The sequence below is a fragment of the Bufo bufo genome, chromosome 4 (genome assembly GCF_905171765.1).
Source record: "Bufo bufo chromosome 4, aBufBuf1.1, whole genome shotgun sequence".
NCBI classification, from domain to species: domain Eukaryota; kingdom Metazoa; phylum Chordata; class Amphibia; order Anura; family Bufonidae; genus Bufo; species Bufo bufo.
Genome location: NC_053392.1, coordinates 546,912,134 through 546,939,056, shown reverse-complemented (window position 1 = coordinate 546,939,056; position 26,923 = coordinate 546,912,134). Strand labels below are relative to the sequence as shown.

Genomic DNA, 26,923 nt, shown 5'->3' with positions numbered 1-26,923 from the left:
GTTCATCTGAAGGGTTAGGGTATATTTCCACTGGACCGGGGGTTGAGTGGAGGGGTGGACCGTAGGCGCAAAAACGCAACCAGAGTATTTTTATATAAACCAATAGTTTTTTTTATTATTGTTACAGTGACAACGCGTTTCGGGGTTCTGTGGACCCCTTTTTCAAGTCGGTGAATGGAACCGCTGGTGGAGAGAGCGCTGCTTCCAGCTCCAGGCACATGTGGCCTGGAGCTGGAAGCAGCGCTCTGTCCACCTGCGGTTCCATTCACCGATTTGAAAAAGGGGTCCACAGAACCCCGAAACGCGTTGTCACTGTAACAATAATAAAAAAAAATATTGGTTTATATAAAAATACTCTGGTTGCGTTTTTGCGCCTACGGTCCACCCCTCCACTCGACCCCCGGTCCAGTGGAAATATACCCTATTCATCGACCCAAACGGCGGCTTGGCCCCCGCCAAAGGGGAACACGGACAAAAAATCGGCAGCATCAACCAGTGAGACGTAATCACTCCTATTTCACCGCCATCACAGTTGCACCGAATAATAGGTGCAACAACAACAGGTGAGCAGTACCACTCTTCCTATTACTTTGAAGGCTCGGCTTTTAACTTATTTACCCTATGAGCGCCTTTTTCTCTCCTTGGCCATTTTTTATCTGAAGGGTTAGGTCATGGGATATTTTTATAGAGCCGGTCGATACGGACACGGCGATATCTAATATGTCTAATTTTCTTTTTTTTCCCTATTTTAAAAAAAAAAAAAAAAAATATATATATATATATATATATATATATATATATATATATATATATATATTTTTTTTTTTTTTTTACTTTTATTTTGGGAAAAGGACGCTTTTTTTTAAACTTTCTTTTTTTTCACTTTTTTTTCACTTTATATTTTGTCCCACTCTGAGACTTCAACTTTTGAGGGTCTGATCCCCTTTACAATGCATCACAATATACCGCATTGTAATGAATTGGCTGTAAGTGTATTACTGAGTGTAATACAGTTACAGACTGCTTCCTGTGAGCCAGGCTCCTGCTTTATTGTTTGCCTGGAATGTGATGAAGTTATTTAGATGTTTGACAATTGTAAATCATCACAAATCTTCAATACCAAGTGCTTTTAGCAAATTATCTGCAGTTTGTTTATTTGCCTCATGATATTGTACACATGAAACATATTATATTGAAGTAAACTGTATTATAGGTTGCAGTATGTACTGAGTGTTATGACTAGCGGGTGAGGACCCGCTGCCCCACGTGACCAACTCCATCTGAGGACGATGTCTAAGCACACCCCTCGTTCTTCACACGATACCTCAGATGGTGAGGAGAGACTTTCCAGAGGGGTGTATCAGGTGCTACCTCAGAGGGGAATTGGAACATGAGGGAATCGGGACCAGAGTGTGAACCCACTGGACTGACCTCCAGGTGACACAATACACCCAGTGGATGCTGGGAGGCCAGAGGCTGATCAGACGAAAGCGTAGTCAGGGTACGAAGATAGAAGTCAAGGCAGGCAGCAGTCATGCAAAGTCCATAAACGTAGATCAGAGTCAGGGCAGGTGGCAATCAGGCAAAGTCCATAAAACGTAATCCGAAGTCCTGTACACAGAATGACAAGAACCAACAGAACAAACAGGAAGCTAGACAAGCTCGGAACCTAAGTTGCTCAGGCACCTTCCTGTAGAAGGAGGCGCTCCTAAATACCTCCTGCAAGCAAGGCATAGGCTGCGGAAGATGGGAGGCGTGCGCCCGCACACGCACAAGGAACTCTGAGCCAGAGGGCAAGCTCTGCTCAGAGCTATGAGGGGGATGTTGGTGGCAGGAGCAGATACCACAGCTATGAACCCCGCTGCCCGCGCCTGTCAACACGGCGTGCAGCAATGGGGGAAGTTTTCGGGAGGTAGCCCGGTGCCTGTACCTGCGCATGGGGACAGAATCGCAGGCACGGGAAGCCAGGTTACCACTGAGTTGCAGAAAACAGAACGTTATAATTTGCCAACCAGTCTGGCAAACACATGGAGAGCTCAACAGTGCATACTGGGAGAAGGAAACAATGAAGGAGATTTACTAACTGAGACAGAATTTAGGATCAGTTTGGATAAAAAATTTGGCATACATGCCTTGCACCACATATCTGCCTGAAGTAGTTTAAATCTGTAATTTTTCATGTTGGGAAATCTGCAAAATACAGGGAAAGGAGAAGCAAAGCATGGCTCAGTAGGTGACTGTACGGGTCTGCTCGGTCTCTCTGAATCCAGAATTGCCGGATGTTACCGGAATGCCCTGCAGCCCCATTGACTAACCGGCCACTATCTGGCTAATAAGCCTGGATTCTGCCGGCAAAAAACAATGTGTTCTGTGCTGGAACAGCCTTCTGGAGCTCATAATGGCAGTGTGAAACAGACCTTACACCCTGTCCACTGCTGGGATTTCTGCCAATCCCTACGACATTTAATACCTTTAAAGGGGTTGTCCTACTTTTTATTAAGTTATGACCTATCCTCGGGATAAGCCATCAGTAGCTGATTGGTGGAGGTCAAACACCCCACACTTCCGCTGATGCTCCAACACCGCAAGTTGGTGCCAGAACTGTGTAGCTCCCTCCACTACACAGTTAATGCTGTTTAGTTCTGGCAATGGAGCTGCACCTGAACAGCGGATCGGCGGGGTGGACCCTTGGTGATGGCCTATCCTGAGGATAAGCCATAAGTTAGAAAAGGCTGACCAACAACTTTAATACAAGATGCATACAAAACCCCTTGCGTTGATGTGGATACAGACAGCTCAGGATTACTTTTTGCATGTGATTTGTTTTTCAGAGCTGGCAGTGTAATTATGTTTTAAGGGTACTTATCCATCAAATCAGAATGTAATCACTGTTAAATTTCATCATTACAGGCCTGTGCTGCAGATGGAGAATCGTCACAACCTGCACGGAGGAAACGTGTTCTTCCAAACTGGATGTTGCAGGGAGATCTTCCAGTTCAGGCTCTTCCTTCCCATGTTATTACAGCAGGTAAGGTTTGCCCTGGTTTCTGGAGTCCTTTATGATCTTGAAAATTCATAAAAGCAGACGTTCTCCTACCATAATAAGATTTTTCTTGGTAATCGTCACATGCTGGATTCTCTATAATTATGGAAGTGCACTGTGCTTGTGGGTACACATTATAAAACCTTCAATGTTGGTGATTTCTTCACTCTTTTTTTTTCCAATTCTAGAACTTGTAGCAGTTCAGTGTAATATAAAGCAGGCACCCTAACATCACATCCATTTCTGCTTCTTAAAGGGGTATTCCCATCTGAGACATTTATGACATGTCTCTAGGATATTTATTAAATGGGACGCACCGCAGTTTCCAGAACGGGGCCCATAGTGAAGGGAGAGCAAGCCGTAGCCACTCTCCATTCATCCCTATGGGACTTCCAAAAACAGCTGAGCATGTTCCCATAGCAGTGAATAGAGACCACATGTGTGGTGTGCTCTTCGTTCATTTTGAGGTCCTGTTCTGGAGACAGGAAGGGTCCCAGAGGTGTGACCCAAACCTATCTGACATTTTTGGCATATCCGAGTGATAAGACATATATGTTCCAGCTGCGAATACTCTTTTAAACAGGTTATTTAGATATGGTTATTGCAGCAGTAAATATGTATTGCTCGCCCACTGGATAAGTGCAACATTTTACACTGTGGAGGTCTGACAGCAGTTGCTAATGGGGAGACCCTAATTCCTTGCTTTCATAAACACTCATTATAGCTTCAGTAAATTCTTATCATTCTTATTCTGTCAGTCCCAGTTACAGGAGAAATCAGTGTGATGTTAAATGTCCCCCAGAGGTCTTGTATGACCTTATGGGGGGACACAAAGTCTAAAATAAAAAAAATAAAAAAAGCGGTTTATAAAAAAAATAAAAATAAATTTCAGATTTAAAAAAGCACCCTTTTCCCCAATTAAGTAATTTAAAAATGATTAAAAACAGAATTAAAAAAAAAAAAATTGTTATCGCCACATCCGTAATGACCACCTCTATAAAAATTTCACATGATGTATCTCATCGGGTGAACGCTGTAAAAAAATGAATAAACAAAAATAATGCCGAAACAGCTATTTCCATATCATCACCACGACGGCCATACAAGGAGATTGACCCCTGACCTCTGTAGGGGCAGGAAGCAGAGAAAGGTTTAAATGTTCCCCTCCCACCACCAAACACCAGTGTTTCCTGTCCCTACAGAGGACAGGGGCGGAGAAAGGTCTCCGCAGGCAGCTGCCGTGGAGATAAAGGTCCAGAAGTGGAATGGAGTCGCGTACCTGCTTTTGCGGGCCCCCCCTGTCTGCCCGCGGTCTCGTACTAACGCCGGACTGGGGGAAGTGGGGAGAGACTCGCCTCCGGTTGATCTGGGGCCTGCTCCCGGAGCACGGTAATGCCCGCTGGTTCATTGAAACCATGCCGGCTTGTGCACCCAGCGCCGTGCGGCGCTATACAAATTTGTCACTTCCGGGTAGCCGGACGTTTCCGGAAGTGACGTGGACGGAGGGGGCCGGCTTCAGGAGGCGGGAAGATTCAAATGGATTCTCCTGCCTGCAGCGTCCTGCGGTGAGTACCTACCTGATTTCGGCTGTACTTCAGGATGTCTGCTTCTGAACACACCGAGGCCTCTACTCTACCGTCCGTAAGTTCCCCATAGGGGAGAGTTTTTCTTCCTCTCTCACCGGGGCACATTTTAATGGGGTTTTTTCTCTTGGTTTTTCCAGACTGCAAATGAACCTCTGAGAAAACCCAAGAAGTCATTGAAGTGTATCTCATGCCTCAAACGACTTTCTGATGACTACCCTAAGAAACTGTGCAGGGTTTGCATTACTAAAATTGTCCGGGAGGAACAACCGTCCCTCATGGACGAGATTAAGTCCATGATGCAGGAAGAAATTAAATCCTCTTTTGCGGCTTTTTCCTCTCTTCAAACAGTGAAGCCTGTTTCGGAGCCCCCCGCTAAACGCCACAAATCGGACGATGATGTTTCATCCGACTCTGAGGTTTATGGGGGTTCAGCTTCCTCCTCTAAACATATGGAGGATGAAGATAAGCTCTCTGAACGGGATTTTTCAGAAAACAGAAGGAAATTTTATTTCTCCTCTGAGGATATGCCCGAGCTTTTAAAAGCCGTCAGAGCTACTATGGGAGTAGAGGAGGTTCCCTCTACGCCGTCAGTACAAGATGAGATGTTTGGAGGTCTCAGGGTAAAGAAATCCAGAGTCTTCCCTATTAACGAGAACATCAAGGGGATGATTTTGGATGAATGGGCAGATCCGGAGAAGCGGCTAGGCGTCGCCAGATCTTTCCAAAACCGGCTTCTTTTTGATCAGGAAGAAGCTAGGACATTTAATACCATCCCTAAGATTGACGCCCAGGTAGCTAGGGTCAAAAAGAAAACCAGCCTACCATTTGAGGATGCTTCTCAGCTCAGAGATCCGCTGGATAGAAAGGCTGACGGCCTGCTGAGAAGATCCTGGGAAGCGGCCATGCTCACGCTTAAATCAAACATAGCAGCCACTTCGGTGGCCAGATCTATGTTCATCTGGCTCTCTGAGTTAGAGAATAGGGCCTCCGATGATTCCTCTACAAATGAAATCATGAGCGCCATTCCCCTGTTAAAATCCGCTACAGCCTTTTTGGCAGACGCTTCCGCGGAGTCAGTGCGTTTTTCAGCAAAGGATGCGGGTCTGTCCAATGCAGCTCGCCGTGCCTTGTGGGTGAAGTGCTGGTCAGGGGACAAAGTATCTAAATCCAGATTATGTGGCATCCCTTTCTCTGGAGAATATCTTTTCGGACCTGAACTAGAGAAAATCCTAGAGAGGGCCTCCGATAAAAAGAAGGGTTTTCCGGAGGAGAAGGTCTATAAAAGGAAGTATCCCTTTCGTGCCCCTTCCAACCAAGGTAGTCAATACACGGGGAAGGGCAAGTCAGGCCGTTTCAGTTACCCCAAAGGGGGGAGAGGTAGGGCTCCCGCTTCTGCTCCCCAGAAAGGTAATGGAAACCAGTGACATCCGGGTGGGGGGGAGATTGAGGATGTTTTTTCCCCGCTGGGAGGAAATATCCTCAAACTCCTGGGCTCTGAGGATTGTAGGGTCGGGTTACAGAATACATTTCTCGGACCCTCCCCCAAAGAGATTTTTAGTCACCAAGGTTGCGGTCCCAGACTTCAATCATCCCATTTACGTGGGCATCCGGGAATTACTCGCAAAGGGGGTAGTGGTGAAAGTTCCTCTATCCGAACAGGGAGGGGGTTTCTATTCCAACCTCTTCCTAGTGAAGAAGAAGGAGGGATCCTACCGCACAATTATAAACTTAAAGCGCCTGAACAGATACATTACTTATCAAAAATTCAGGATGGAGACCCTAAGATCTATAGTCCCTTTGCTCCAAAGCAATTCAGTAATGTGCTCGGTCGATCTGACCGACGCCTATTATCATGTACCAATACATCCCAGCTCTCAGCGGTTCTTAAGGTTCGCGGTCAGAGACCATCACGGCAGAATCCTTCATTACCAATTCACCTCTCTCCCCTTCGGCATATCATCAGCCCCTCAAGTTTTTACAAAGCTAATGATCGAGGTAGTGGCTTATCTAAGAAAGAAAGGTCTGACAGTCTTTCCGTACTTGGACGACTTTCTGATTTCAAACAGTTCCGCTCCTCTCCTGCTGAGAGATCTAAGTTTCTTCCGTCAAACTCTAGAAAGTCTGGGCTGGTTGATCAACATAAAAAAATCTCAGCTAGATCCGACAACAAAGATCCAGTTTCTGGGTTTTATTCTGGATTCCCAGAAACAGATAACCTGCTTACCTCAGAGCAAGATACAGGACATCCAAAGGAAGATCTCCATCTTCAACTCAAAGAATCTCTGTTCCATCAGAGACTCAATGAGTCTACTGGGGATCCTTACATCCTGCATACCATCCGTTCAGTGGTGTCAGATCCATTTTCGAACCCTACAGATGTGGATCCTCAGGGTTTGGGACAGAAGAGAATCTTCCTTAGACCAAAGGGTGATCATCCCTCAGAGGATAAAGACCTCCCTTCTTTGGTGGAAGGACAGGCTAAAGATCTCCAAGGGGGTGCAGTGGTCAAGAAACCCCTATGCCCAGATCACCACAGATGCAAGCCAGTACGGTTGGGGAGCAAAGGTCGGAGAAGTTTATTACCAGGGAGTCTGGCCCAGATCTGTCAGCCTCCAGTCATCAAACCTTCGAGAATTAAGGGCAGTCTGGAAGACTCTAAGACAAGCAAAAGTTCATCTTCAGGGCCATCATGTAAGAGTCCTGTCAGACAACACGACAGCGATAAGGTATTTAAACCATCAGGGGGGCACAGGTTCGTGCAGCCTGCTGGAATTGTCGGCAAAAATATTCGCCTGGGCCGAAGCGAACGTCCGGTAAGTATCTGCAGTCCACCTGAAGGGGTCCCTAAATGTGGAAGCAGACTACCTAAGCCGGGCAAGAATAGATCACTCGGAATGGTCCTTAAACGAAGAGGTCTTCCTGATGATAGTGGACAGAGACAGCCCGAGTTTCCTGGACGCTTTCTCTCTCAGATGGAACCGAGGTCTCCATTACGCTTTCCCTCCTCTTCCATTAATACCGAGGGTGGTACAGAAGATCATACAGGACGGTACTTCAGTCATTCTGGTGACACCCTACTGGCCAAAGAGGAGCTGGTTCCCAATCCTGTGGAACCTTGCCAGCGAAGGTCCTTGGATTCTACCAAAAAGACGAGATATCCTTCATCAGGGTCCGATCCTACACCCGGACCCGGACTTCCTCAACCTAGCAGCCTGGATCCTGAGACCCAGATCCTAAAGCGTCAGGGTCTATCAGATGCGGTAATTTCAACTCTAAAGGCTTCCAAAAAGAAGGTGACCTTTTCAATTTACCTAAAGATCTGGAAGCGTTTCTGCTCATGGTCAGGTTTGCCTTCACCGAATACCTCATCCCCAAACATCCAGATGATTCTGGATTTTTTACAAAGAGGTTTCGAGATGGGATTAAGACCATCCACACTCAGGGTACAAGTATCAGCCCTTAGTTGCTTTTACGACACCGAGCTGGCAAGCCATAGGTGGATAAAACGCTTCATGAAGGCAACAACAAGGCTACGTCCGACCCTAAAGTCTCACGTACCTTCCTGGGATCTAGATATCGTCCTTAGGGGGCTATCGCATCCTCCATTTGAACCTCTGAGTGACTGCTCTTTGAAGCACAAATCCTACAAGACTGCATTCCTGGTTGCCATCACCTCAGCCAGGAGAATAAGTGAACTACAGGCCTTTTCAGTTAGAGAGCCTTACCTACAGGTCCTAGATGACAGGATAGTCCTAAAACTAGACCCGTGTTTTCTACCAAAGGTGGTCTCGAAATTTCATAGGGACCAGGAGATCACCCTCCCTTCCTTGTTTAATAACCCATCTAATGATTGGGAATCTACCCTTCATTTACTTGATGTCAGACGGGCAGTACTGGATTATTTAGAGACCACTAAGGACTTTAGGAAGTCAGATTGCCTCTTTGTCCAGTTTGGAGGAAGAAACAAGGGTCAGAAAGTTTCCAAGTCCACCATTGCTAGATGGATCAAAGCTACCATCACCTCCTGTTATTCCCTACAGAATCTTTCTTGCCCTGGCGATATCAAAGCCCACTCTACCAGGGCAATGTCTTCTTCTCAGGCAGAAAGAGCGGGTGTCTCCCTAGAGGAGATCTGTAGGGCAGCCACTTGGTCCAGTATCCATACTTTTGCCAAACATTATAGGTTGGATCTTTTTAAAAAGACTGACATGGCCTTCGGACAAGGGGTTCTTCAGTCTGTGTCCCACCCATAGATTCATATTTGATATACCTCATTGTATGGCCGTCGTGGTGATGATATGGAAAGCCGGAATTAGTACTTACCGGTAATTCATTTTCCATGAGATCACCACGACGGCCCGTATTTCCCTCCCTATTGTTACCCGGGGGTTGATATGATGAAATATCTTCTCCTGTTTATTTATTTTTTCACGTGTGTAGCCACCACCCTTTACTCTGATATTTTGGAAGCACTGGTGTTTGGTGGTGGGAGGGGAACATTTAAACCTTTCTCTGCTTCCTGCCCCTACAGAGGTCAGGGGTCAATCTCCTTGTATGGCCGTCGTGGTGATCTCATGGAAAATGAATTACCGGTAAGTACTAATTCCGGCTTTTTTGGTCACCTACCAAAAAACATAATATCAAGCAATCAAAAAGTCATATGTACCCCAAAATGGTAACAATCACATTGTCAACTTATTCCACAAAATAATGAGCCCTCACACAAGACCATCACCAGAAAAAAATGCCTTTAAGAAAATGGCAACAAAAATTCTCTTATTGCGTGAAACAAAAAAAAAAAAAAAAAATTTGGTATCGCCGCGTCCATAACAACTGTATAAAAGCTGTATAACAGCTGTATAAAAATGTCACATGATCTACCCCATCAAGTGAACGTATCAAAAAATATAAATATAAATTACGCCAAAACAGCTATTTTTGTCACCTCCCCTCCTAAAAAACATATCAAATCATCAAAAAGTCTTACGTACCCCAAATTGGTACTGATAAAAAGTGCAGTCTGTCCTGCAAAAGGCAAGCCCTCAGACATCTATGTTGGCAGAAAAAATGCTATGGATATTGCTATATGGCGTCATTTCGATTCACCATGACGGCCACAAGGAGATTGACCCCTGACCTATATAGGGACAGGAATACAGAGAGTTTAAATTGCCCCTCCCACCCACTCCCCTCAGTATTTCCTGTTCCTACATGGGGCAACACCGAGAGAGGCCTCCCTGGCTGGGAGGTGAAGATTTAATTGTATTTTTTTTATTTTTATTTATTTAATTTAAATTTTCTGAGAAACTCTGAGGTATCGATAGCCTGGGCTACCCTTACCTCCTCCTTTATGGTTTTGAGTATCGGATCTCTCCTTTTTTCTATTCCCCTTTGATCCTCCTGTGGCATGAGGCTAAGGCTGGACAGAGGGTAGAGGCAGGGTACCCGCTCTGGCTAGTCCAGAGCCTGTTTAATAGAAAACTGCCACATCTTCTACCTTAAGAGGAGGCAGCCAGCTAAGCGGCATAATGGACGCCCGGAGTCTGCTGGCGTCTACGCACGTTCCTTTGAACCATGTCACCCGGCCCGACGCTGAGTGGTCACGTGGTTACAGAGGGGGGCGGAGCCTAGGGGTGCGTTCCAGGAAGCGGAAGCGCTGGTCTAATCGTGGACATGGGAATAAAACGCCGACCAGGCAGGAGCCTTCCTCAGTTCAGGATGTCAGCGCCTGAGATCCCCACCATGGAGACTACTGAGTCCACTGGTCTACCCTCCGTGAGTTCCCTTTGGGGCAAAAATGCTTCTGGGGCTTGCCTTATTTTCTTTTTTGGTGTCTGTTGATACATGGTTGCTCTTCTTTTTTTTTTATGGTCAGTGAGCTAAGGAGACAAAAGTTAAAACTAAGTCTCTGAAATGTGCAGTCTGTAATAAAAGACTCCCATGCAACCTTCTATCTTATCTGATGTAAAAACTCTGATTCAAGAAGAGATAAAATCATCGCTGGCTTCCTTGGGAGCGACCAGTCAATCTGTAATCCCTCCTAAAAAAAACAACAGACTTTGTGTTCCTTCCTCCTTGATCCTGAGTAGCTGGACGAGGAATCTTCATCTTCCAGGCCCTTGGGGGAGGAAGATTTATTTTCTGAAGGTGAAATTGTAGTCGAAGGGAGAAAATATTACTTTTGAGCATATGGATAAATTGTTAAAAGCGGTTAGATCTACGATGTGTATTGAAGACATGCCTATGCCGCGCTCAGTACAGGACAAGATGTTCGGAGGTTTAAGATCTAAAAAGTCTATGGTTTTTCCTATACACGAAAATGTACGGGACATGATACTTCATGAATGGTTGGGGATTCCTATAAAATTTAGAAACCATCTTCTTTTTGATCCGTCAGAATCCAAGATCTTTGACGGCACCCCTAAAATAGATGTCCAAGTGGCGAAGGTGATTAAAAATACCTCTCTTCCTTTTGAGGACTCCTCTCAATTGCGCGACCCTATGGAACACAAAGCTAATTGTCTGTTGAAAAAAGCTTGAGGCATCTACTTTCTCTTTAAAAACAAATATCGCGGCCAGCTCAGTAGCTAGATCTATGTTTCTATGGCTTAACCAGTTGGAAGACCGCTTAACAAATAAAACCTCAAGAGAGGAAATTATAAACTCCATTCCTCTTTTAAAATCAGCAATGGCCTTTTTAGCTGATGCCTCTGCAGAATCAGTTAGATTTGCTGCCAGAGAAGGAGCACTTTCGAACTCAGCCAGGTGAGCATAATAGGTAAATCCTGGTCAGGAGATAAAATATCTAAATCCAAGCAGTGTTCAATAGCTTTTTCTGGCGAATACGTCTTTGGACCCCTCCTTTACAAAATTCTAGAAAAGGCGGCAGACAAAAAGAAAGAATTCCCGCAGGAGGGGGATACCAGGAAAAGTTTTTTTCGTCAGCAAAATACCCAGTTCAGATCATATAGAGGTAAAGGAAAATCAGGCCACTGGAGTTATCCAAAATGGGGCAGAGGCAGAGGGTTCCTTCTTAATCCCCAAAGCAAACAAGCTGACAAGCAATAATGCCAGAGTGGGGGTTGGGGAAACAATTTTTTCCTCAATGGGAAAAAGTAACCTCAAACCTTTGGGTTTTAAATATCGTTGCTCATGGTTTTCCTCCAACCCCCCAAGAGGCTTTCAGATCACCTCCCATGGCCCCAAGGTCACGTAAAAACTATAGGAAGAAATAAAAAAATTACAAGGTTCAAATGTAATTATACAAGTTGGCCCAGAGTCAGAGGATGGAAAGGGGTTCTATTAAAAAAAAAAAAAACGATCTGCTCGTAGGATCATAAATCTAAAACAACTCAACAAGTCAATCCAGTACAGACATTTCAAAATGGAGCCAGTATCCTCCACAATTCCTCTAATAGAGAAAGGGGCCTTTATGACATCAATCGATCTAAAGGTGGTATACTATCACGTCCCCATTCACGAAAACTCTCAAAAATACCTGAGGTTTGCGATAAGGAACTCAGCAGGAACCCTATGTCATTTCCAGTTTTCATCTCTCCCTTTCGACATTTCATCGGCCCCAATGGTGTTTACAAAAATAATTGTGGAGATAGTGGCGTCTTTCAGAGAAACAAACATGATAATCATTCCATATCTAGACGACTTTTTGCTTGTCGCAAAAACAAAAGAAATAGCCATAAAAGAAACAGAAAATTTACTGATGGGTCTTCAGGAATTAGGTTGGATAATAAATTGGGGGAAATCCTTCCTCCATCCTTCCCCAAAAAGACTGTTCCTGGGAGCTCTTCTAGATTCAGAAATACAGAGTTCTTTCCTCCCTCAGGACAAGAAAATCTCTCTACATAACAAGATAACAAAGTTCCAAAAAAGAACTTCTTGCTCGGTCCGAGAAGCTATAAGCATACTAGGCCTCCTAACCTCTTGCATAGGGTCAGTATCTTGGTGCCAAGTTCACACCAGAATATCTTTTAGCCTCCGTCCGCGCTAATTTGCATGTCAGCTTGAAGTCAAGGGTGCAGCGGCCTCCTTGTTTCAAGTCAAGGTAACCACGCCCCCTCTTGCCTTTGAGTGACAGCCCGCAATTCGGCTTTGCTTTACGAAGTCTCGCACATGCGCTGTGCCCTCTATTTTTCTGCGTGATCCCATGCCCTGACATGCACTTCAAATCAGTATACCAGTATCACGATGCAACTGCTTGACATGCTTGTTCACAATGAAGAATATGCCCTTATGAATTAATGGCTTTATTTCCTTATCGTGGAACATCTGTAGAAACAAACATCACCTTATTAATATATATATATATATATATATATATATATATATAAAAAAGTGGACGGTTTATTCACTCATCAGCAACGTTTCAGCTCTCTCTATGGAGCCTTTTTCCAGCTGGAAAAAGGCTCCATAGAGAGAGCTGAAACGTTGCTGATGAGTGAATAAACCGTCCACTTTTTCACTATCATCTGGAGTGCTGCCTTCTTTTGCTCTATTATCCATACTTGGGACCTTGGTCTCAGGTCTCTCAGGAGGATATTTTTGCACCCGTACGTTTTCTTTTGTGTGCTGCTCAAAAAAATAAAGGGAACACGTAAACAACACAATGTAACTCCAAGTCAATCACACTTCTGTGAAATCAAACTGTCCACTTAGGAAGCAACACTGAGTGACAATCAATTTCACATGCTGTTGTGCAAATGGGATAGACAACAGGTGGAAATTATAGGCAATTAGCAAGACACCCCCAATAAAGGAGTGGTTCTGCAGGTGGTGATCACAGACCACTTCTCAGTTCTTATGCTTCCTGGCTGATGTTTTGGTTACTTTTGAATGCTGGCGGTGCTTTCACTCTAGTGGTAGCATGAGACTGAGTCTACAACCCACACAAGTGGCTCAGGTAGTGCAGCTTATCCAGGATGGCACATCAATGCGAGCTGTGGCAAGAAGGTTTGCTGTGTCTGTCAGCATAGTGTCCAGAGCATGGAGGCGCTACCAGGAGACAGGCCAGTACATCAAGAGACGTGGAGGAGGCCGTAGGAGGGCAACAACCCAGCAGCAGGACCGCTACCTCCGCCTTTGTGCAAGGAGGAACAGGAGGAGCACTGCCAGAGCCCTGCAAAATGACCTCCAGCAGGCCACAAATGTGCATGTGTCTGCTCAAACGGTCATAAACAGACTCCATGAGGGTGATATGAGGGCCCGACGTCCACAGGTGGGGGTTGTGCTTACAGCCCAACACCGTGCAGGACGTTTGGCATTTGCCAGAGAACACCAAGATTGACAAATTCGCCACTGGCGCCGTGTGCTCTTCAGATGAAAGCAGGTTCACACTGAGCACATGTGACAGACGTGACAGAGTCTGGAGACGCCGTGGAGTACTTTCTGCTGCCTGCAACATCCTCCAGCATGACCGGTTTGGCATTGGGTCAGTAATGGTGTGGGGTGGCATTTCTTTGGAGGGCCGCACAGCCCTCCATGTGCTCGCCAGAGGTAGCCTGACTGCCATTAGGTACCGAGATGAGATCCTCAGACCCCTTGTGAGACCAAATGCTGGTGCGGTTGGCCCTGGGTTCCTCCTAATGCAAGACAATGCTAGACCTCATGTGGCTGGAGTGTGTCAGCAGTTCCTGCAAGACGAAGGCATTGATGCTATGGACTGGCCCGCCCGTTCCCCAGACCTGAATCCAATTGAGCACATCTTGGACATCATGTCTCGCTCTATCCACCAATGTCACGTTGCACCACAGACTGTCCAGGAGTTGGCAGATGCTTTAGTCCAGGTCTGGGAGGAGATCCCGCAGGAGACCGTCCGCCACCTCATCAGGAGCATGCACAGGCGTTGTAGGGAGGTCATACAGGCACGTGGAGGCCACACACACTACTGAGCCTCATTTTGACTTGTTTTAAGGACATTACATCAAAGTTGGATCAGCCTGTAGTGTGTTTTTCCACTTTAATTTTGAGTGTGACTCCAAATCCAGACCTCCACGGGTTGAAAAATTTGATTTCCATTTTTTTTATTTTTGTGTGATTTTGTTGTCAGCACATTCAACTATGTAAAGAACAAAGTATTTCAGAAGAATATTTAATTAACTCAGATCTAGGATGTGTTTATTTTTGTGTTCCCTTTATTTTTTTGAGCAGTGTATTTTTTTTTTTTTTACAAACCCACTGTAAGGCCATATTCACACAAGTACTAAATGAGTTAATTTATTTTTCATGACTCTCAACATCTGATATGTATTTTATGATCTATTGTGAATAAACTGTTGGTTTATGAGATTTACAAATCATTGCATTATGTTTTCATTTACATTTATTTACATTTGGTCCAAAATTTTTGGAGTAGCTGTTATAGATAAAAATAACAATGTAGCCAAGGAGAGAAGGGGAAAGCGCTTCAGGGATCCGTAGTGAGCTGTATGTAATCAGCAATTGGTAACTTAGTTATACAACTGACATTGCTATTGCTGTAACAGTGAAAAGTCTATATGTTTTCCGGATTATGATTAATATTAGTGAAAATTATAATTGACGGGTTATTTTGTAGAATTGGCCAGGGAGGCCTAGGGTTGAGCGGTATACCGGTGGCAACGATATACCGCGGTATTAAAGAACAGCAATATGACGATATCACTGTTTTCTAATTACCGCTGTATTTTGTGACGTCATAGGAGCGGTCATGTGCTGACTTCTAAATCTGCGCCCGCCAGCCCCTGCACCTTGCATAGCGCTGAGAAGTACAACACATTACTTCCCTTCCCGCCACTCGCTCCTGGCTCCTTCTTGCTCCGCCTCCCATATTCAAGTCTCCAGACTCCACCCACAATCTGACATCACCGTCCGTGACCCTCCCGGGCTGGTTCTATTGTATGTGGCGAACTCTGTGTGAGTAGGGTGTCTCTGGAGAGACTTTTCCTGCGGCTGCCTCGCTCGTGTGCTCTGATGACAAAATTAGAAACTTATTACTTCCCGCATTGGGCCATCCCCGGCTCTCCCTCCTCCTTGCTCCCATATTCAAATCTCCGCCCACCGACATCTGATGTCAGAATCAGAGCACACAAGCGAGGCAGCCGCGGGAAAAGTCTCCCTCCGCACAAGAGTTCGCCACTTCGCCCGACTCCTGGCCTGCGAGGAGTGTCCAGGCAGAGGAACAGGAGTGAGTGAGGGACCCTAAAAAGCATAGAATAGTGTCATAAATAAAGGTGGTATGTCAGACTGTCTATGTCTTCTGTGGCCCTGTCCTGGTCCTTCCCTTCCTGCCTGCAAGCTGCAGTTAGTGTCAGCACATTGATCTATAATAGCAGGCATTATGGAATAAGGAGTGACATGAGTCCCCCAAACATGAGCAACAAGAAGACATTACTGTATGTATGGTGGCCTGTGGCCACAAGACTTTATTATAACATCTCTTTGTGGCCCCCATACAGTATAACGTCTCCTTGTGGCGGCCCCCATACAGTATAACGTCTCCTTGTGGCCCCCCCATACAGTATAACCTCTCTTTGTGGCCCCCCATACAGTATAACCTCTCCTTGTGGCCCCCCATACAGTATAACCTCTCCTTGTGGCCCCCCATACAGTATGACGTCTCCTTGTGGCTGCCCCCATACAGTGTAACGTCTCCTTGTGGCTGCCCCCATACAGTGTAACGTCTCCTTGTGGCTGCCCCATTCAGTATAATATCTCCTTGTGGCTGCCCCCATTCAGTATAATGTCTCCTTGTGGCTGCTCCCATTCAGTATAACGTCTCCTTGTGGCTGCTCCCATACAGTATAACGTCTCCTTGTGGCTGCCCCATTCAGTATAATGTCTCCTTGTGGCTGCCCCCATTCAGTATAATGTCTCCTTGTGGCTGCTCCCATTCAGTATAACGTCTCCTTGTGGCTGCTCCCATACAGTATAACGTCTCCTTGTGGCTGCTCCCATACAGTATAATGTCTCCTTGTGGCTGCTCCCATACAGTATAACGTCTCCTTGTGGCCCCCCCATACAGTATAACCTCTCCTTGTGGCCCCCCATACAGTATAACCTCTCCTTGTGGCCCCCCATACAGTATAACCTCTCCTTGTGGCCCCCATACAGTATAACCTCTCCTTGTGGCCCCCCATTCAGTATAACGTCTCCTTGTGGCTGCCCCCATACAGTATAACGTCTCCTTGTGGCTGCCCCCATTCAGTATAATGTCTCCTTGTGGCTGCCCCCATTCAGTATAATGTCTCCTTGTGGCTGCCCCCATTCAGTATAATGTCTCCTTGTGGCTGCTCCCATACAGTATAATGTCTCCTTGTGTTTTTTATTTTTATTTTAAACGGGTATTTATCGCGATATATATCGTTATTGCGATACATTTCTTAATATCGTTATCGTCTGAATATTTTTGATATCGCCCAACCATTGTTATTACATATCATTGAAATTAACTACTTTGGCATATTTTTTGTCATTTGGTAATATCAGGTAGAGCAGGAGTTGGGGGGACTTCTGCTTTTTACATAGATGTGGGTCCCAGAACTAAGATTCTTTGGAGTTGCGATTAATCGCAAAAGGTGCTAAAAGTTTTTAGCTTGCCAAAAACAGCTTTTAAAAAAACCTCTTGGTTATGCTGATTGGTGAGCTGCTGACAGACAGCACTTCTGCTCCACACTTCCTACTCATTCGGACTGAGAACAGTTTACAGCACCTACAATCTCTGGTTTTGTGATTTGAGTGTAAATTTCTAAAGGTGCCATATAGTTAGCTACCTGTATTTAAAGGAAATGGGTCTCTAAAACTTTTATCTGCCAGTTAAAGCCAGATAGTGCCACACAGGGGTGGATTGGCCACAGACCTTACAGGGAAATTTCCAGGTGGGCCGATGTCCAGGGGGCCGCCTGGGGCCTCCTCACGGCCGGCCAGTGGAAGTTTTTGGGGATGTATTTTGTGCTGCTGGTGGCAGTATTTTGCGATGGACTGTGGTATTTGGTTCTGTTGGCTTGGTATAATTTGCCACAATATGGTTTTGCTGGCTCTGCCTTCCATCAATTTGGACCAGACTACAAAACATAGCCACTTTTAGTATTTTTTCCATGGCCACATTGAGCAGGCACCTTGGCTAAATGCGCGGGGGGTGTCCCGTGACCCCTGTGTTGGCGATCGCCGCAAACCGCAGGTCAATTCAGACCTGCGGTTTGTGGCTTTACCTGCGGTTTGCGGCGGCGTGTGGCGGTGCCATCGGGTCCCCTTGTGGCTGTAGGGGACCCGATGCGTTCACGAGCCTGTGAGATCCAGCCCCCTGGATCTCACAGGCCGGAAGCTGTATGAGTAATACACACAGTATTACTCATACAGCCAATGCATTCCAATACAGAAGTATTGAAATGCATTGTAAAGGATTAGACCCCCAAAAGTTCAAGTCCCAAAGTGGGACAAAAAAGAAAGTGAAAAAATAAAGTTGAAAAAATAAAGTTTTCCCCCAAAAAATTACGTTTCAAGTAAAAATAAACAAAAACGTCATTTTACCCAAATAAAGTAAAATAAAATTGGTAAAGAATAGGGGAAAAAAAAAAAAAAGTATACATTAGGTATCGCTGCGTCCATATCGACCGGTTCTATAAACATATCACATGACCTAACCCCTCAGATGAACACTGTAAAAAATAAAAACTGTGCTAAATAAACAATTTTTTTTTGTCACCTTGCATCACAAAAAGTACAACAGCAAGCGATCAAAAAGGCGTTTGCCCACCAAAATAGTACCAATCTAACCGTCGCCTCATCCCGCAAAAAATGAGCCCCTACCTGAGACAATCGCCCAAAAAATAAAAAACTATGGCTCAGAATTCTGGAGACACTAAAACATATATTTTTTTTGTTTTAAAAATGATATTATTGTGTAAAACTTACATAAATAAATAAAAGTATACATATTAGGTATCGCCGTGTCCGTATCGACCGGCTCTATAAAAATATCACATGACCTAACCCCTCAGATGAACACCGTAAACAATTTAAAATAAAAACTGTGCTAAATAAACCATTTTTTGTCACCTTACATCACAAAAAGTGTAATAGCAAGCAATAAAAAAAGTCACACGCACCCCAAAATAGTGCCAATAAAACCGTCATCTCATCCCACAAAAATCATACCCTACCCAAGGTAATTGCCCAAAAACTGAAAAAATTATGGCTCTCAGACTATGGAAGCACTAAAACATGATTTTTTTTTTGTTTAAAAAATGAAATCATTGTGTAAAACTTACATAAATTTAAAAAAAGTATACATTTTAGGTATCGCCGCATCCGTGACAACCTGGTCTATAAAAATATCACATGATCTAACCTGTCATATGAATGTTGTAAATAGCAAAAAATAAAAACTGTGCCATTCCTTTCCTTCTGCGCCCTGCCGTTTGCCCGTACAACTGTTTACAACCACATATGGGGTGTTTCTGTAAACTACAGAATCAGGGCCATAAATATTTAGTTTTGTTTGGCTGTTAACCCTTGCTTTGTTACTGGGAAAAATAGATTAAAATTGAAAATTTGCCCAAAAATTTAAATTCTGAAATTTCATCTCCATTTGCCAATAACTCTCTTGTGGAACACCTAAAGGGTTAACGACGTTTGTAAAATATGTTTTGAATACCTTGAGGGGTGTAGTTTCTTAGATGGGGTCACTTTTATGGAGTTTCTACTCTAGGTTTGCATCAGGGGGCTTCAAATGGGACATGGTGTCAAAAAAAACAGTCCAGCAAAATTTGCCTTCCAAAAACCGTATGGCATTCCTTTCCTTCTGCACCCTGCCGTGTGCCCGTACAGTAGTTTACGACCACATATGGGGTGTTTCTGTAAACTACAGAATCAGGGCCATAAATATTGAGTTTGGTTTGGCTTGCTTTGTAACTGGAAAAAAAAAAAAATTAAAATAGAAAATCTGCCAAAAAAGTGAAATTTTGAAATTGTATGTATATTTTCCATTAATTCTTGTGGAACACCTAAAGGGTTAACAAAGTTTGTAAAATCAAAAATCAGTTTTAAATACCTTGAGGGGTGTAGTTTATAGAATGGGGTCATTTTTGGGTGGTTTCTATTATGTAAGCCTCGCAAAGTGACTTCAGACCTGAACTGGTCCCTAAAAATTGGGTTTTTGAAAATTTCTAAAAAATTTCAAGATTTGCTTCTAAACTTCTAAGCCTTGTAACATCCCCAAAAAATAAAATATCATTTCCAAAATGATCCAAACATGAAGTAGACATATGGGGAATGTAAAGTAATAACTATTTTTGGAGGTATTACTATGTATTATAGAAGTAGAGAAATTGAAACTTGGAAATCTGCAATTAAAAATCTGCAATTTTTACTTCATTTTACCAGTGTCATGAAGTACACTATGTGACGAAAAAACAATCTCAGAATGGCCTGGATAAGTCAAAGCGTTTTAAAGTTATCACCACTTAAAGTGACACTGGTCAGAGTTGCAAAAAATAGCCGTGTCTTTAAAGTGAATTAGGGCTTAGTCCTTAAGGGGTTAAATTCTGTTTCCTGAGCATGATTATGGGGGCGACCATCTTGCCTGAGCTGTTCATACAGCATTGAGAGAGCATAAAAAATTGCTTTACGGCAGGCACTTGGTCTATAGGCACAATGGTCTGAAAGAGACCTGATTGACTTCTATGCGAGTGTCTTCTAGGCATGCTCTGTGACCTGTACAGAGGTCAGAAAGGAGCTGATATGCTGTGTTATCACCTATTGTGAATGGTGTACCATGTGTTGTCTATTGTCGAAGTAAAAAGGGTCAATCCTGTTTTGAATGATCACTATTTTACCATTTATAAAAATTAAAAATCAAAAATTCAAAAATGAAGATCATTCACACCACTTAATCACAAAATGCCCATTCTATTTAAATATAAACATATTTATCCTGTACGGTGAATGTGGCAATGGAAAAAACAATGGCTAATTTTCGTCACTTCACCTTTTAAAAAAATTCAAATAAAAAGTGATACATTTTCAAACTTCTCTTTTGACATCTTCTCCTCTCCTTTAAAATATTCGTTCATATCCCATTACTTAAAAAATAAATAAAAATCCTGCTCAACTATCTACAGACTTGTTGCTAATCTACCCTTCAGTTGGAGCTTGGTCTGTTTTTGCCTCATCTACTACCTCTGTTAACTCTCTTCTTACCCCTTATGATCTAGGTTTCACACTCTACAGAATCTGCCCTTACCAAAGTGACAAATGACTTCCTGATGGCTAAATCCAATGGTGACTACTGTCTACTCATTCTTCTGGATCTTTCTGCATCATTTAACACTGTAAACCATCCTCTCTTCATCATGCTTCAATTTATAGGCCTTAAGGACAATGTGCTCTCTTGGTTTTCTTCCTATCTCTATGGCCACTTTTTCAGTGTGTAATTTGCTGGCTCTACTTCCCCGCTGTTCCTTCTTGCATTTGGGGTTCCTCAGGGTTCATCCCTAAGTCCTCTCCTCTTTTCTATCTACACAGACACTATTGGACAGAGTTTCAATAGATTTACTTTTCACTATCAGATCTATGCCGATGATACCCAACTATATACCTCCTGTGCAATGGCAAGGCACATCCTGCATGGTATTATTTCTTTTATCCCCAAATTTTTCCTATATATATATATATATATATATATATATATATATATATATATATATATATATACACATACACATATGCATACAGGGTGGGCCATTTATGGATACACCTTAATAAAATGGGAATGGTTGGTGATATTAACTTCGTGTTTGTGGCACATTAGTATATGTAAGGGGGGAAACTTTTCAAGATGGGTGGTGACCATGGCGGCCATTTTGAAGTCGGCCATTTGGAATCCAACTTTTGTTCTTTCAATAGGAAAAGGGTCATGTGACACATCAATCTTATTGGGAATTTCACAAGAAAAACAATGGTGTGCTTGGTTTTAACGTATCTTTATTCTTTCATGAGTTATTTACAAGTTTCTGACCACTTATAAAATGTGTTCAATGTGCTGCCCATTGTGTTGGATTGTCAATGCAACCCTCTTCTCCCACTCTTCACACACTGATAGCAACACCGCAGGAGAAATGCTAGCACAGGCTTCCAGTATCCGTAGTTTCAGGTGCTGCACATCTCGTATCATCTGAAGGCAATCGTCTATGCTGTGAAGATATGAGATGTGCAGCACCTGAAACTACGGATACTGGAAGCCTGTGCTAGCATTTCTCCTGCGGTGTTGCTATCAGTGTGTGAACAGTGGGAGAAGAGGGTTGCATTGACAATCCAACACAATGGGCAGCACATTGAACACATTTTATAAGTGGTCAGAAACTTGTAAATAACTCATGAAAGAAAAAAGTTACATTAAAACCAAGCACACCATTTTCTTGTGAAATTCCCAATAAGTTTGATGTGTCACATGACCCTCTTCCTATTGAAAAAACTAAAGTTGGATTCAAAATGGCCAACTTCAAAATGGCCGCCAAGGTCACCACCCATCTTGAAAAGTTTCCCCCCTCACATATACTAATGTGCCAAAAACAGGAAGTTAATATCACCAACCATTCCCATTTTATTAAGGTGTATCCATATAAATGGCCCACCCTGTATATATATGTATGTGTATATATATAATTATTTTAAATAAAGAAATAAAAATTATTTAAAGTAAACAATCAATGAAAGGAACATGCATATATAAGACTCACGTTATAAACTTTTTTTATTTTTGAGAAATGACAGGGGGAAGCAGTGACATCAGACTTTTCAATAAGTGGTTGACATTTACATGGAAACTGTAGGTTCCACAAAAGTTTCTCTGTGCTTGGAGGTAAAAACGTTCTGCTTTCAAATTAAATTTTCAAAACCCTTCGATCATTTTAAGAAACAAGGGGGAAAGGGATTGGCCCATGAAAGGGTATATCTAGTAACTAAAAGATAGGTGCTGGGGAAGGGGTCTACTACTGGAACCCACCCCATCCTGAGAACAGGGATTACCCATTCAGTGTTTATGGGACTACAGAGTTCTGTCCTCAACTACCTTCAGCAATCACCTAGAAGTGAATGTGGCAGTGTCCCTACATGGTCACTAACTCCTCATTTACATAGGCAACTCAGGTCCCGTTCTGCCCCCAACCCTTCCTCCCCCCTCCCGTTCCCTTAATCTTGGTAATTTTTAAGGGGTCAATATACAGGGGCATTTCAATCAATTAGAATATCATCAAAAAGTTAATTTATTTAAGTAATTCAGTTCAAAAAAGGAAACTCATTTTATTCATTACACACAGAGTGATCTATTTTGAGCGGTTATTGTTGATTGTGGCTTACAGCTAATAAAAACCAAAAAGTTAGTATCTCAGAAAATTAGAACATTATGTTTAATAAAAAAAAGGATTTTTAATACAGAATTTTTTGCCTACTGAAATGAACAGTATATGCAATCAGTACTTGGTTGGGGCTCCTTTTTCATGCATTAGTGCAGTGTGGTATTGGAATGATCAGCGTCTGGCACTGCTGTGGTGTTATGGAAGCCCAGGTTTCTTTAATAGTGGCCTTTAGCTCATCTGCATTGTTAGGTCTGGTGGCTCCCATCATCCTCTTGACAATATCCCATAGATTCTCTATGTACTTTAGGTTAGGTGAGTTTCCTTGCCAATCAAGCACATTGATACCGTGGTTATTAAACCAAGTATTGGTACTTTTTGCAATGTTGGCAGGTGCCATAAAGCTTGTCAGCAGACGGAAGTATGAAACGCTCTAAAAATTTCCTAGGAGACAACTGTGCAGACTTTGAACTTGGTACACTTTGGGCCAATTTGAACACAGTGGACCAACACCAGCAGATGACATGGCTCCCCAAACCATCACCTGTAGAAACATCACACTGTACCTCAAGCAACTTGGGTTGTGTCTCTCTAACTCTTCCTCCAGACTGTGGGATCTTGATTTCCAAATGAAATGCAACATTTACTTTAATCTTAAAACAGGACTTTGGACCACTGAGCAACAGTCCAGTCCTTTTTCTCCTTAGCTCAGGTAAGGCGCTCTCGACGTTGTCTCTGGGTCATGAGTGACTTGACACAAGAAATGCGACAGTTGTAGACCATGTCCTGGATACATCTGTGTGTGGTGGTTCTTGAAGCACTGACTCCAACCACAGTCCACTCCTTGTGAATCTCCCCCAAATTCCTGAAAGACCTTTTCTTGACCATCCTTTCAAGGTTCTGGTTACCCCTGTGGCTTGTGCACATTTTTCTACTACACATTTTTTTTTTTACATTCCGCTTTCCATTAATATGCTTGGATACAACACTCTGAACAGCCAGCGTCTTTAGCTGTTCTTCTTTATTCTTCTGTACAACTGCATCAGAGGTTTTTAGAGGCTGCCATTGTGGCTTTTTTAAAGCAAACCCTTAACTTCCTATCAATTATCATTACAAAGATGCTGGTTTTCTAAATTGTTTAGTATCAGAATAATTTTAATTGAGAAATAATGTAAGAACATACACACAGAATGTACAGCACAACACGTTCTAAAACATTCAGTGTGAGTCCAGCTCTTACCGCAGTATTATAAGTGGAATCATTCCATTACCGTTATTGAAAGGAACATGGCTTTTTTATAAGACCTAAAAGCAATGCATTGTTGGGTTCATATGAAGCCCTGACGAATTTCATATATCGAGAGGGCAAATATCCGGTCAAATGCCTTACCTCCAACATGTTAGCAGTGTTAGATATATTGAAAAAGACCACACAGGGTTATAGAGATAGATTGGATACTGAGGGGTGGTCCCCAGTGATGCCTCTAAGGCGAAACCCTAAATTATTTGAGCTGTACAATATGCAGGATTTTGAATTCTGGCCGCAACACGGTGTTAAATACATTAGCAGAATTGGATCAGAGCTCTGCGTCTATTCAGGCTATGTTAGCACTCCAAAGTAAATGAGCAGAAGATGGGCCCCTACGGAGGGGGGGGGGGGGGGGGGGGGGGGGAGTGTGATGATTTAAAATATAACTTTTAATAAGGTCTAGAATGAACAGAATAATAAGACTCACTACAAAATACAGACATACATACATAAACAGGCCAACTTAATGGTACCCTGATGGTAGAGACAATAAATCTGCTCCGTCTATGAACGACGTGAGCAGTCTTACCAGACCCTTGTAGATACTGGGATAGGTCCGAGATGATAGGTGCAGGAGACACTGGATGTATGCCGTACGGGAAGTTGTGGATCTGCCGTGTAGTCGTGTAGATGGAACAATAGGACTGGTCCTATATAACCATACCAAACGGTGGTGGGGGCTATTTTACTTCTACCTATCTACACAGAGCACTCGCCCTGGAAAGGGCAACCCCGTCCGGATGCCTGCCCCTATCTTGGACCTTATCCCTAAAACTACAAACAGTTTGCCAGTGCAAAAAATTATGGTGCTTCCAATGACCTCCCGACGTGGCACGTTTCTGTCCGTGACTCTTCAGGGGAGTAAATACAGGAAGATGACGGATAGATAACCACAGGTATATGGCCTGAGGCTAAATAAACACTGGGAAGAAAACAAGCAGCAAGGGCTTGTATCCGCTATCCCAGGGTGGTGGGATGCAGAGGAGGGGTAGTCCTATGCTGGACGGTCAGGGGGATACAATTATCCACTATCAAATGAGTCCCCTCTGGTTGGGGGTAAATCAGAAAGGATAATCCTAAAACATAACATTTAGTTCAGTATGCAGATAAAAAATCCTAAATATAGTGTGCGAAAACAAACTTTGGGATACACGGTTGATAACCACTAATCAAAAATGCCTATGATTATCCTAAAAATTAAATACAATAATTTAAAGTGCACAGCGGCACTGAGTAACCAGCGTGTCCTACCGGTACCCAGGGACGGTCATCAGATGCTACACCACAGGATGTGTTTGATAGTTGCTCATCCTGTATGGATATCCGGATAAACATCAGGGAAAAACAAAAAGTCAGTCAGCCCTGATACTAAAGGTATGGTAGCAGCCTGACCACAGGGCACTCATCCTCAGGACGACCCTGTCTGGAACCTGTCCCTCAATCTGGAATTCTATGTGTCCCTAAAAATGCATGAAAAAAATCCCTACACGCATGTTTCACTGCCAGGACATGGAGCAGTTCATCAGGGGAGATGAAAGAAAATCAAGCAGATCGATCCCTGGATGAGATGATCAATCTAACAGACCAGAAATGACACGGTCAGTCAGCTGGTCTTGAGGTACACCAAGATGGTTGGATCCTCCGTGGGCTACCTCATAGATGAGGTAAAGGAATAATGCAGTATATGGATGAATATACCTACACCATGCATTTTTAGGGACACATAGAATTCCAGATTGAGGGACAGGTTCCAGACAGGGTCGTCCTTATAAGGACGAGTGCCCTGTGGTCAGGCTGCTACCATACCTTTAGTATCAGGGCTGACTGGCTAGACAGCTATAGGGATCGTATAGGGACCCTGCACACGTGTATTATTGCCAGCATTTTTGTTTTTCTGGATCTCCATACAGGATGAGCAACTATCAAACACATCCTGTGGTGTAGCATCTGATGACCGTCCCTGGGTACCGGTAGGACACGCTGGTTACTCAGTTCCGCTGTGCACTTTAAATTATTGTATTTAATTTTTGGGATAATCATAGGCATTTTTGATTAGTGGTTATCAACCGTGTATCCCAAAGTTTGTTTTCGCACACTATATTTAGGATTTTTTATCTGCATACTGAATTAAATGTTATGTTTTAGGATTATCCTTTCTGATTTACGTGTTTACTCCAGGTAATCCAGAGTGCAGACATACCACAGATCTGACCTCTCACCCCCCTTTTTTTGATTATTGATCTAAACCAGCCGCAGTAGTATACCTAGGTAGTGGACTTTAAATATTCGCGCCTCTCCTCCGTCACACCTCCTCCTCACTGACGTCATCAGGATGCGACGCCAAATAGGAGCGCCGCGAATCTCCCGGTCACGAGGCCCGCGCGTCAGGTGGATAACCTGGGCAGAGGCATCGCGCCCGAGATCAGACACGGACACAGCAAGTGACGTCACACGTCGGCGACACCACGTGGGATGGGCGGTACTAGCGGCAGGGGATGGGCGGAACCATAGATCTCACGGCCAATGCAGATGGACCGGAGATCACGTGGGATGCAAAGTGTATGCATCTCCATAGTAACGATAAGAATATATTGCCGTGAATCGGCTAATGGCATTTAGCGCAGGGAAAGAGGTAACAGGT

The 26,923-nt window shown here is 43.6% G+C and overlaps 1 protein-coding gene across 3 annotated transcripts in view; it reads left to right on the top strand.

The window, feature by feature from the left end:
• APLF (aprataxin and PNKP like factor) overlaps positions 1-26,923 on the top strand; it is a 254,569-nt gene that overhangs the window by 98,051 nt on the left and 129,595 nt on the right. For all 3 annotated transcript variants that reach the window (XM_040430044.1, XM_040430043.1, XM_040430045.1), the window contains one exon: positions 2,911-3,028. In XM_040430044.1, coding sequence (XP_040285978.1) covers positions 2,911-3,028 — 118 coding nt within the window. The remainder of the gene's footprint in view (positions 1-2,910; positions 3,029-26,923) is intronic.